Genomic DNA, 13,330 nt, shown 5'->3' with positions numbered 1-13,330 from the left:
TCAGTGTGAAGCGTATTCACAACCCTGACCTAGAACTGCCAGTGACCCAGCTGTAGCCACTCGTGGGACATGCCGGTGGCACCTGGCACATCCATGCTTATTGCTATACCACTGGCAGGCGCTGGGCAATGCGACCAACCTAGATGTCCATCAACAGATGACTAGGGACAGAAAATGCAGCATATATACAACATGGAATTTATGTAAGCAGAAGAAAAGCTGGAATCCTGAGGGTTGTGGGAAAATGGACGCGGCTGGAAAGCAGTATGCTACGCAAAGCAAGCCAGATTAAAAAGGACACATGCTGAATGTTTTGTATGCAAAACCTAGACTTAAATTTGTGTATGTGAGTTTACACATGTGTGTATCTGTGTATGGTGTGCAGAGGTCACAAAACCAGAATGCGGGTCACGAGAGGGATGCAATCTTGAAGGAGACAGGGAAAAAGAAGAGACAGGACACACTGTAAGGAAGCAGGAAGAGGGCCTAAGGGGTGGGGGGGGTAAGGGAAGGGAACCAGAGTAAAGGGGGCCAGTGGGAAACGGAACAAGAACCAAGCATACGGCATGTGTGCATGCAGACTGCATGAGGAAACCCATTATTTGCATGCTAATCTAATGAATGTTCTTAAACCCATTTTTGAAGCCTTCACCTAGCTGGGCCCGTCTGCTGGACAAGCAGGTCTGTGACGGCGTTTGCAGCTGATGAGTAACTATGGAGACATCAAACGCACTCACCCCCGCACACGTGAGGGTCCTCGTCCGATTGTGAACCTTGTTGTGAATGTATATCGTGGTTCCATCTTGAGCCACACCGTTGACCTTCACAGTCATGGAAAAGCTGGTTTGAATAGATGTTTCTACAAGAGAAAGAAACTTAGGGTCCACATTTGGTGAGACCACACCAGGCACCTCCCGGCAGCCAAGCCACCTGCTGACAGACAGTACAGATAGCCCACGAGCATCCTAAGGCTCATTACCAGCCACTCCGTGTTTGAAAGTCTTACATCATTCAGCAAAGGAAAGAAAAGCCTTTGCTACCTCCCACCACTGCTGAAGGGCCTGTGTTACGGTAAACCCGCATTTCTGATCCGTCTGTTTTCATTTCACATAAGGGCACATGGCCACGAAATTACCCCTTTAATTCTCCACATAAATTCATATAATCAGATCTCTATATATGATTAAAATTAATTATATATTTATTATAAAAAGAGAACAGGGCTGTTGAGGTGGCCCAGCAAGTAAACCCGGCTAACCACCTCAGCTCCACACCAAGGACCCACATGGCGGGAGGAGAGAACCCACCCCTTAAAGTTGTCCTCTGACCTTCTCCCCCCTCCTCCACTTAGGACTGGAATTCGGATCCTAGCAGCCACAGAACAAGTATCCCACACATGCCTGTAACCCAGAAAACATGAGCCCCAGGTTCAGGGGGAGGTCATGGGTCAAAAGAAGAGGCAGAGGGTGATGTAAGAAGACACAGGATGCCCTCTTTTGGCTTCTGCACCAACACACAGGTATGCACCCCACCCCCCACAAGCAAGTATTTAAACAAACAAACAAAAATTCACATAAAGGTGGCTTCACTGAACAATTCCAACCCCACCTCAAAAACAATAATTAATGTTTCTGTGTGCATCCTTCTTCTAGACCATCTTCTTTTTTTTTTTTTTTTTTTTTTTTTTTTTTTGACAGGTTTCTCTGCGTAGCTTTGTCCTTTCTGGAGCTCACTTGGTAGCCAGGCTGGCTCGAACTCACAGAGATTCGCTTGGCTCTGCCCCAAGTGCTGGGATTAAAGGCGTGCGCCACCACCGCCCAGCCTAGACCATCTTCTAAACACACAAGTTCTGATGTAAAACTTTACTTGGCTTTTTCTCACTTCTTTCACTCTGGTCAAGGGATCGTCTTCAAATCCTTTCCCGGAGTGCCTCGGCTGATCAGAGACCAGCCTCACTTCTCATTAGGATGACTTAACGCTTGTGTCATGGAAGATGCAGAGGCTGGTCTTTGAAAACAATGGTGCCCCAGGGCTGGGCTTCTCAGCAGCTCCCCTCCCCCAAACCCCAAAAGCTGACTGGCACAGCTGTGCACTGTAAGATGTTCAGTGGCAGCCCTGGCCCCTCCCATGTCAAATTGTCCCCACGCATTACCAAGTATCCCTGGGGACCAGAAGCATGCCTCAGGGTATCAGGACCTAATTCTCTCTCAACTCTGCACTGAGCTCAGCTGTCCTCATCCCGCAGACAGAGATGCATCCCGACTCCCACTGGGGCACGGCGGAGGCCTTCCAATCTTTCCTCATGGAAGTCACGGGCATCTGTCTACACATATCAGCCACCATGTGCCCAAATACTATAAAGTCTTTTCCACCTCTTCAGAACGAGTTTGTTTTAGACACAATGAGCCACGCCCAATATCGGGCTGCATATACCTTCTGAGGGCTCCAGCTCGACAACACACGTCAGCCATAGTTGTTGGTTATACGTAGACAGTGGGTTTGAACGTATTTGAATTGGCTTTAGCTGGAGCAAAAGAAAAAACAAAAGTCATCACGTGCCCTGTTCACAGACTCCCTGAACACCTCATCTTCATGTTTAAAGCACATGTTTTGCACACAGCTTGGAACGGGAGCCCTGACAGAACTGGGTGGCTTTTCCTTTGCAGAGCACGAGGAGTCGGCCTCCTAAATCACCGCCTTCCCGCCTCTTCAAGACTCTAGGCAGCAATTCCTACCATCAGAAAGAACCTGCTAAATGCCAGAGGAAGCCACTTGGGGGAAATGGAAAAGGCAGACAGATGAGACACGAGCTGGTAAAGGACACCAGGGAACAGTGTTCGCGTCCCCGGCACCATGCGTCTCCATAGCCATTTCTAACATCGGTAGACTGGGTGTGTCACTGGCTGGTGTGCGTCACTTCTAGCGTTAGAGCAGGCTTACCCCTCCTGCAGAGGAGAAGGAGAGGACTGTGTGGTCGCTGTGCAGTGTCCCATGGCAGAGGCCGTGGAGGGAGCTGGTGCCTACCTACTCTTCCCAAACCAGCATGATTTGAAGGTCTCAAACTGTGGAGGTGAATGTCCTGTCTCGTGTTCAGGCTGTCAGGGTCTCCACCAAACTTTCTGAGACCACAACTGTCTGAAAATCTTGGGGGAAGTAGAAGCTATCAGAGGGGATGTGTCATCTTTCGGAAACAAGACGTTTGCATAGAAGTTCCATAGGATGACTGTTACTGTCATAGAGAGACCCTGAGAGGCAGACCATGAGGCCCATGATTGTCAAGAAAACTCATGGTGGGCTCTCCAAACCAGACCCTCTGGCACAGAGCTCAAGACAACAAGGAATGCAAAGAACTCTTGAAGGCCACCCACCCAGAACTCATTCCAAGGCAGCAGCAGCAGCAGCAGCTAAAGGAATACAGCTTTTCTCTTTGCCCTTTTAGAAATCATTGGGAGAGCCAGGCATGGTGACATACTACTTTAATCCTAGCACTCGGAGGCAGAGGCAAGTGGATTTCTGTGAGTTTAAGGCCAGCCTGGTCTACACATCAAGGTCCGGGCTAACCAGGGCTACAAAGTGGGACCTTGCCTGAACAAACAAAAAGTTGTAAGAGGAGACCCTGGAAAGTAGGCAGGGGAGCAGAAGAAGGGAGGTCGAACATGGACACTGGAAGTCTAGGTGATGTGAAAACAGAGCACAGTCAGTTTACAGAGACTGGGTATGGCTGACACACACAGAGACCCCCTACTGTTTACTTCTCCAATCGAAAGGACTTGTTTTCCACAAAGGTGAGAAATCAAGGTACATTTATAGATCGGGGAGCAGACTTTCATTTGCGATGAGCTCACGCAGGGAATCCCAACCAAAGAGAGCGGCGACTACTGGAACCGACCCGGAACAAGTCCTGACTTGGACAAACACGGCACAAAGGTCAGTCCGTAAAGTACTTCCCATGCGAGCATGAGAATCTGAGCTCTGCCCGGGCATCCGCCAGGCTGGGTGCCACACAGTTGCAATCTCTGGGCTGGGGAGGCAGGCACAGGAGGATTCCTGGGCTCACTGGCCAGCCAGCCTAGCTGGCAAGCCCAGTCCCAGTGAGGGACTCTTATCGCAAACAAACAAATAATAGGCTGCAGCTCCTGAGGACCAAACCCTGTGGCTAACCTCTGGCCTCTGTGCGCGCGCGCACACACACACACACACACACACACACACACACACACACACACTAACCTTTTTAAAGGAAAGGTCAGATGCCTAAGTAATCATTGTTAAAGTGGTGAGTGCAACAGGATTTTCCGGCACGAGCAATCAGAACAGGTTACACCATTTGGAAGTGAGCTGTGGTTCCGTCAGAGGGAACACCAGTGTCCTTCCACAACCATCCTCTGAGGACACCGAGGACCCCCGAAAAGGCAATTTCAGCTGCCAAGAACCTGACCGTGAAGAAGAACTGTGTGTTGCTTGAGAATCCAGAGCAGGGCAAGGGCGGACTGCCCTCAAGCCTCCCCAGCAGGCCCACCTCCCCGTGACTCCCCAGTTTGTAACGAACCGCCCGATGCTCACAGCACCTCTTACCTTTTTGCTACTATTCAGTGAGAAGTTAGCCGCAGAGGTCTGGATCACTTTGGGTCCTGAGATGGACAAAGGGGAGGAGGGAAGGCGTTAGAGCGGTTAACTCACTGGTTTGTTTTAAATGTGAGAGACGCGGGCACATTAGACACAAATCATCTCTTGTACTGGTCGCCTTATTTTTTAAGTAGGTAAAATGTCCAGACACAGACCGGATGCCCGCTCTGTGTGACACAGCTTCCATGCCCATTAAGGCACAACGACCAACAGGCCATGGTGGTCTCTCCACAGGCTCCCTCCCCAGGGCTCTCCACGGGGCTTTCTGCTGTACATGGCTCCAATGAAACATTACTAAGAAGTCCATTTAATGCATTCATCCAACTAACCCCGTCTTCTAGAAATAGTAAACAGGGGCGACAAAGTGGTAGATATCCCAGCACAACACAGGGCTTTCTTGAAATAGATATTTCTTTTTAGAAAAGACTTTTTATTTTATTTACTTTTTAATTTTTTTAATGCTGAATGCTGTTTATTGAAGGAGGGAAGAGGTCTTAAACACAGGCTTACAGCACAATGGGAGGACCCTGGAGGGCAGAAGTTCACTACTGATGTTTTACAATCTTGCATCTAAGCTGTTAACGCCCATTATTCAGGATACACAGACAAGGAACTTCCTTTAAGCATTCAGGAGGGTGGAACCTGGCAGGGAATTAGCATAGGGAGGATATCAAGGTCAAGGTCAGCAAGCAAGGCAACAGTTACCCAAAACGGGGGCCAGGACCCTACAGGTCCCTCTTTTACTAGAAAATGAGCTTCTGACTTAGGTTGTGTGGGATGTCAGCAGGTCACCTTACTTGTCATGGAGACGCCTGCCCAGGCCACACAGGCGCTCTGTCTTAGGTTGGTGAGTGCCCTCCAGGCATTACCCATCTCTGAATACTCATTATCATACAGGCTCAATCGTGTGTGAGCTGCAGAATTAACCGCTGCCAAAGATCTCAAAGTGGCGCTAGGCTTGCAATCTGTGTGTTCGACACAGAAAAGACCAACAGAGGTCCTATCTCACCCATAGCCAGTAGGCTAAAGGCAACTGAGCCATTCCCTTCCTTAACGAGCCTTACTGCAAATTGGAGTCCTTGTAAGATGGTATCCCAAAAGCAAATGGAACTTGAGTTTATAAATTTATAATTTTCAAAGCCAATCAAAATGTTAAAAAAAGATTTATTTATTAATGTATATAGTGTTATGCCTGCACATATCGCTGCAGGCCAGAAGAGGGCACCATATCTTGCCAGAAGAATTCACTAGATCTCATAATAGATGGTTGTGAGCCACCATGTGGTTGCTGGGAATTGAACTTAGGACTTCTGGAAGAGCAGCCAATGTAAGCCATCTGTCCAGCCTGAAATAGAAATGCATTACTGAGTTCTTTCTTCCTCAGTTTTACTGTGATTAAAATACACAAAGGACTTAACATTTTGAGCACATTTAAGAGTACAGTTCAGCAGGATTAAGTACATCTGTACTGTGCACACATGGCCATCCATCATTGTAGCTCTTCTTGTAAAACCCAGTCTGCCCCGTTCACCGACTCTATACTCTACCCACTCTGCCCTGGTAACCCTCTCTGTGTACCTCGGTGAGTGGAATCGCACAGGGTTTATCTGTTTGTGACTGGTTTATTTCACTTAGTATAATGTCCTCATGACTCATGCTGTAATGTGTCTAAGTTGTCTAGATTTTTTTCCTTTTTACAGTTTGTGTGTTTGTGTGCACATGGACAGATGACCACTCGAGGCAGCTGGTGTCCTCCTTCAGAGCTGTGAGGCCAGGCAGCAAGAGGCCACTGGTTTTATTCACGGGGCCATTGGCTGACAGTTTACTGCAGGGGATCTCTTGAAACAGAAAGGTGAACAACTCAAAATAGCTTTAGGAAGTCCCTGAAACTGACTGGATTCTTTAGGCCCCTCCCCACCAGAGTCAGCAATAAAAGCTCAGAGTCCTCCTCAAAGGAAGGGAACCTGAGCTGTGAAAAAGAGACCCGAGGAGAGAAACCCTGCAAAGAGTCTGAGACCAGACCAGTTGCCCGGAAGAAGCAGAAACCAGCCAAGCTGCTTGGAAGAGGTTTAGACCAGCTGAGGCTCCTGGAAAGGGACCTCCAACCTCTGAGCTGCCTGCAGGCTGTGCAGTGGGCTCCAGGTTCCCAGTGTTGTGAGCTGTCACTCATGCTGGGATGGGGCTTGGTGATGCAGCTGTCTGTGAGTCATTTCTGCTCCTGTAAGTGACCCCTGGTTAGACTTTGGTGGAATCTGTGCTTTGGTCTGTTGTGGGATCCCATCTATGGGTCTCACTACGTAGCCTCAACTGACCTCAACCACACCATCAGCCCTGTCTCAGACACCCAAGTTCTGGAAACACAGGCATGTGCCGCCACACCCAGCCTCTTCCCCGTCACTGTGGAAGAACAACGTTGCCAGGCAGGATTCCGGGTTGAGAACTCTTCCAGCATTTTGAATACATCAGTTTGTCTTCTGCCCTGGACAATCAGATCGGGTAAGAGCTGGCAACCTCACCGGGCTCTCCTGTCTGTGGTGAGTCCCGCTTTCTTGCCATGGTCAGGATTCCAGCCGGTTTAGCCTTCCTACAGCTCAGCTGCAGTGTCTTGGTAGGAGACTGAACTTAACCCACTGGAGCTCATTAGGCTTCCTGGGTGCAGCATGTGTTCACCTTTCATCAGATCTGGGAGGCTCTTCTGCCTCTTCTCTCTTCCCCCGAGACTCTCATAATGTGTGTACCAGTCTACTTGATGGCGCCCAAAGCCCCCGTGGGCTCTGTTTATCATCTCCGATCATCCTCACCAGGCCACCATCCTACCTTCAGGTCCCTTTGCCTGTCCCGTGAACTGTTCAACTATGGTCCTTTTCAGCTCCAGGACTACCGTTCGGTTTCTCTCCCTTTCCCAGCATTCCCGTCGTAGCCACACTTTGCTCTCTGGCTCTTCCCACATCTTCCTCTTCCTCTTTAAGCTGCCACAGCCTTTGTCGAGCAGATCTGTCACATGGTTTCAGGGACACAGTCTTGACATAGTTAATTTTCTCTCTTTTGATGGGCCATACTTTAGTATTTCTTAGCCGGCTTTGTCTTTAACTATGATACTGTGGTGCCCTGGAGCTCAGGACCTCCCCACTCCCCAGGGGTTCCATTTTTTTCTGCCTGGTTGGTTGTTGCTACCTTGACTTCCATGCTGAAGGACAGCCAGCAGTGTGAGCTCATGGTCTTGGGTCTTGTTCTCTGGTCTGTGGTTTCTCCAGACAGGTGTGGTGACTGCCTAATTTCCCGATTATGCTGTTCCTTTTGAATCTCCAAATGTTCAATGTTTGGTTCCCAAGAGGAAAAGAGGAGACCCATGAAGAGGATCTAAGAAGAGCTAGTTAGATGGGGTGGGATTTACCCCCTGGAGGTCCCGAGGACATAGCAATGGCCACCTTGCCTTGCCATGCCTCTGTGACCAGAAGCATCAATGGAGGAGAAGAGCTCAGGTTCCCAGTTAGGGACACAGAGTCCTTTGTTCACCTCAGTTCCGACAAGCTATACACAGGACAATTCAGAATATGAGCCAAGGACGTCTGCTTTAGAGCCAGCAGGGGTCTGAGAGTCTGCCAAAGCACTAAGGGCCGTACTGGCTAAAACCAGTCACAATGTAATGTCCAGTCGCCCACCCCTGGAAGGTACAAGCCTCCAGTAGACCCCAGGATCCCAAAGTAGCTCATCAGTCAGGTTCTACTGCTGTGGCTGGTCTAGGTGTGGAAGCACACTCCTTCTCACACTGCCACCTTCCCAGAATCCCTAGCGTCTCTGATTCTTACTGAGATCGATCCTTCAGGGCTTTGGCCTTAGGTGATTTTAAAATTAATTTATGGCTGGATTTGTTTAAAACATGTTATTCCTGCCAGGTGTGGTGGTGCACACCCTTAATCATAGCACTTGGGAGAGAGAGTGGAGCTCTATGAATTCCCGTCAGCCTGGTCTACATAGCAAGTTTGAGGCTAGCCTGGTCTACACAGTGAGACTCTGCTTTAAGTAGATTTTAAAAACTATCACTCTTAGCTTGTGATGCCAACTCTTTGGGCTGCCTCTGTGGCTGCCCCAGCCTACTGCCAACACTCTGCCTTCCAACTCAGACTGCTCTGGTGTGGTGTATGTCATGTCTCAGAGGCATCTGAAAACGTTGCGAGGATGTCTCTCTGTAGGAAGAGGGCCACTCGGCCGCGAGGTATCTTCCAAGCAGACTCCCCAGACCAGTGGTCTCTTACTCTGGCTTCTGGGAAAGACTTAAGAACTGGCATCAGGAGCACCTGGACTCTAAGCTAACTGGCACTCTGGGCCTCAGTTTCCCCATCTGCAGAATAAGGCGGTAACACAATGGTTGTTAAACTACCCCGAACTCTGCAATAGTAACAGTGCCACATAAAGTAATTAAGAAGAGAGCACTAACAGCAGCCAGGCTCATGTGTTAATCTCAGCGGGGCACAGGGTGTTTGATTCAACACTGCTCTCACGTGTCTGTGAGGGATTTCCGGGTAAGATTCACATTTCAGCCAGCAGACTGAATAGAGCAGACTGCCCTACCCAGGGAAAGCGGGCCTCTTCAACCTCCTGAGGCCCAGACACACATGCTAAGGAGAATCTGGTCTCCCGTCTCCAGCAGTAACCTGAGTCTCCTGCTACGAGACTCAGACCATTAACCCCTTGGTTCCCAGGCCCCTGGGCCCCAACTGGTGCACTGGCTTCTCCTGGCTGCCATTTGCCGACTGCAGACCTGTGGATTCCTTAACCTCCCGAATCGAGTGAGCCAGGTCCCTTATTTTACATAGATAGAAAAATAGTATCACATATTATATAATTACATAGTATATACTATAGCTCATAATTATATACTTAGATCTAATAATATTAACAATTATTTATATTATAAATCATTTATACTTTAGTGTAAATACAATTGTTTATAATTGTGAATATATTATATATTATAATTGTATACAGTAATGAGATGTAATTATAATAATATAGGGGGTACACATATATGCATACACACACACAAACACACACACACACACACACACACACACACACACACACACTCATGTTTCTTATTGTTTCTGTTTTTCCAGAAGATTGACAGTGATCTGTGTGATGAAAGACAGTGATGAGAACCTGACGTCATCCCAGTCTTGGCCTTGGGCATCAATTTTCACCTTCCTTTCAGAGTAAAGGCTGGGCACAGTCTGGGGAGGTCCAGACAGGTGGCCTGGCCAAACAAAAGCTGGCTAATATCACATGCAATACTAATGCCTCCCCACCAATATGAGAGGACGGTTTGAAAAGTAAGTGACGTAATGGGTAAACCTGCATACATAATGGGTAAACCTGCATCACGGTTAATCTAACTTTAACCCCTTGGTGACTTAACAGGAAGGGGAAGTTGGCTGTGGTTGCTATGTTCACAACTGTGTTGTTTTCATAACCACAAGGCAGGAAGCATCCCAGGGGCCACCCTCTGCCCCCCCCCCCCCCCCCCCAGCCACTCACCAGTCTAGACTTCAGTTGAAATTAAGAAACTAGCTTTCTGAGGCACAAATACCCCTGGGATATAACTAAGCCTCGATGGCATTCATCCTCGGTGTTGAGTGCGTCCGTCACTTAGAACGGCTTCCACAGACTGCCCTCAGTGAACAAGCTCTCTTACTCAGGAAGAAAGAAATGGAGGAGCATACTCCCTCACCAAGGCTGGCTCCTGCTGCCCATGTTGGAGAGAAGACGGAGGAGACCCCAGCCCCCGAAACCTTGTGAGGACCACTCAGCTCCTGTGGCTCTGTTTCGTGACTGTTAAAAAGAAAGTTAGGGGGCTGGGGAAACGGCTCAGTGGGCCGAGAACTTGAGGCGCAGGCATGAGGGCTGGAAGTAAACGCTGAGTGGTACAAAGGCCTGCCTGCAATCCGGGGCTCAGACGGCAGAGACGGATCCCCAGAGCAAGCTGGCCGGCTAGACCAGCTCAGCTGGGGAGCTCTGGGTTGGAGGGAGAGATCTTGCCTCAAAGTATAAGGTGGAGAGAAATAGAGGAAGACAGCGAACGTCAACATCAGGGGACGAAGACACACACACACACACACACACACACACACACACACACAGAGACACACACACGACACACAGACATACACACACACACAGACACAAACACACACACACACACACACACACACACACACACACGGACACACACAGACACACACACACAGACAAACACAACACAAACACACATACACACAGACACACACACAGACACACAGCAACACACACAGACACACACACACGAAGACATACACAGACAAACACAGACACACACACACACAACACACACACACACACACACACACACACACACAGACACCAGCCCAATCCCCTACACCCCAAGTCGCATTCACCTAGACTTTTACATGGCCTGTCTCCCCTTAGTCAGTGGGTTCTGGATCCCCCTACACCCAGGGCACAAAAGACTCTAGAGATGTTTGGGTGGGCTGCAAAGCAAGTTCAAAGCCAGCTTGGCTTATTTTTAAAAGAAGAAGAAATTATATGGCAGATAAAAGGCAGGGTAGTAGACGCTGCCTGCACTAACAGACTGACCCAGCTGTTCGCTGTGGCTGCTGTGAACAGCATGCCTTCCTTACCCAGCTCGCCTGCTACACCTCCAGAGAAGACAGGGTTCGGGGCATGACCACCTTCTACCCAGTGGGCTCAGAGAAAAGGCCTGGCTGGGAGGAGGAGGAGGAGGAGGGCACGGCTGGGCTGGCAGCACTGAACCAAGATCGCTGGAAATGGAAAAATGATTAAAAGACTCACCCTTGATCCCAACGAAGACGGTCAGTCCAAAGCAGATGAAGAAGACGACGAACACCAGGACAAAGTGGCGCTTGGACAGTGTGTAGAGCCGCATGGGCGCCAGCCTGTGGAGCAGAAGCCAGGGGTGAGGACAGCCAGGTCTCACACATCAGTCCCTGCCCAGGCCGGCACCACAGGCTGTGTCGGACCTGCTTCCCCTCAGAAGCACACTGCTCCAAAACCAGCTGACCCCCGCCCCCCGACTAAATAGTCTCCGTGACCTCGGTAACCTCTCATGAGGGGGTCATCTGGATGTTCTGTGTCAGAGCCCAAACTCAGCCATTGTGGTTGGAGAATGAACGCATTGTGGTTCCCATGCCAAGGAGAAATGTCACCACGCCACAGAAGTGACCTAACCTTTTACACAGCCCACTTCTAGCTGCCAGAGTAGAGCCACAGCTCAGACCAACAAGGAGCCTGACTCGACTGTACTGCCATCACTGCCATGCCCAGACCGGGAATACCAGGGACCGGAGGCACCAGCCATTTCCATCTAGTCTACCTCACGCTCAGAGCCCTCAGAGCTTACGATTCTCCAGCAGAAGTGCCCCACCCTGGTGAAGAGCAGCCTACCCTTTCCCGGGAGGCTTCTGACCCCTCCTCCAAGGGGGCCTACAAGCTTCTGTGATCTACAGGAACACAGAGGCTATTCAGAGGACTGATCCCAGCATGCACCTGCACGTTCCCTCAGAACAACACATGGGGGAGGTGGGGAGACTGGAGAGACAGCTCCGCGGTTACAATCATATACTGCTCTAGCAAAATTCCCAGAACCCACATCAGGTGGCTCACAACTGCCTGTAACTCCAGCTCCAGGAGATCTGATGCCCTCTTGGCCTCAGTGGGCAAAATTACACATACCCCCACCACCCGGCCCCCACCACAGATACATGTGCACACACATCATTTAAAAATGAAAATAAATCTTTAAAACAAAACCACAGGAAAACATTTGCTGTTCAGCATTCTATGTAGCATACCTCAGCTTTGCAAAACCCTGGGACTCTGCAGGCACACAACTGTGCCCTCCAGAGGGGCCACAGTATCACAAGCACATGAGCAATGTTGGTACTCCAGTTAGCTCCACCAATAAAAAGCAGTGTTGACACAAGTGATCGACCCCACTGAAGAGTCCTAAGAGGTGGCTGACCCCCGCCCCCAAGGGAGGAGCTGGTGTTTGCTTGCTGGCCACACCTGTGTTCCTGCTGCTTGACTTGGAAGCTGAAAAGCCACAGGAAGGCTGAGTCAACCCGGACAGAGGCGTGGCCTGGACACCCAGGGTAAGGTTACCGACCTGTGCTCACAGTCCACACACACCCCTTCCTTCCATCTGTGCCTGAGACTCCAGATGGCAGGCAGGAAGTCTACCATGGGGCCGGGCACAGACCTGTGCTCACAGTCCACACACACCCCTTCCTTCCATCTGTGCCCGAGACTCCAGATAGCAGGAAGTCAGGCATGGGGCCGGGCAGTCTCAGCCCAAAGGTGAGGCCTGGGAACCATGGCACTCTGACGTGGCTCTGCTGACCGAGCAGGGTCCGTGCAGCCACCTGGCCAGTACTCACGTGGCCTGGCTGGCTTCCAGACCACTATCCCTGCATTTGGTGAAAGATGGAGTGAAGCCTGGAGGTTTCCCTGGGACTCTGGCCCTAACACGGACCCGTAAGCCATCCTGTTGGCAAGGCAGGAGAAGCTGGTGAGGTAAGAGTGTGCTGCCAGCTCAGATCGGGGGCCCTGAGATAGAACCGGCCTCCGGGAAGGAGCCAGCTGTCTTTGTAAAACACAGTCCCCACTCCAAAGGGTATAAGCAGAGTTTATT

General features: G+C 50.0%; 1 protein-coding gene across 3 annotated transcripts in view; it reads right to left on the bottom strand.

Moving 5' to 3' along the window:
• Window positions 1-13,330, bottom strand: part of Tmem181 (transmembrane protein 181) — a 91,631-nt gene that overhangs the window by 18,780 nt on the left and 59,521 nt on the right. For all 3 annotated transcript variants that reach the window (XM_037200475.1, XM_037200476.1, XM_028860313.2), the window contains exons 2-5: window positions 11,473-11,576; window positions 4,576-4,631; window positions 2,434-2,524; window positions 738-859 (exon numbers count right to left, since the gene is read on the bottom strand). In XM_037200475.1, the coding sequence (XP_037056370.1) occupies window positions 738-859; window positions 2,434-2,524; window positions 4,576-4,631; window positions 11,473-11,576 (373 nt within the window). The remainder of the gene's footprint in view (window positions 1-737; window positions 860-2,433; window positions 2,525-4,575; window positions 4,632-11,472; window positions 11,577-13,330) is intronic.

Source organism: Peromyscus leucopus, chromosome 8a (genome assembly GCF_004664715.2).
Source record: "Peromyscus leucopus breed LL Stock chromosome 8a, UCI_PerLeu_2.1, whole genome shotgun sequence".
NCBI lineage: Eukaryota > Metazoa > Chordata > Mammalia > Rodentia > Cricetidae > Peromyscus > Peromyscus leucopus.
The sequence above is the reverse complement of the archived record's forward strand: the minus strand, read 5'-3'. Positions and strand labels throughout refer to the sequence as shown.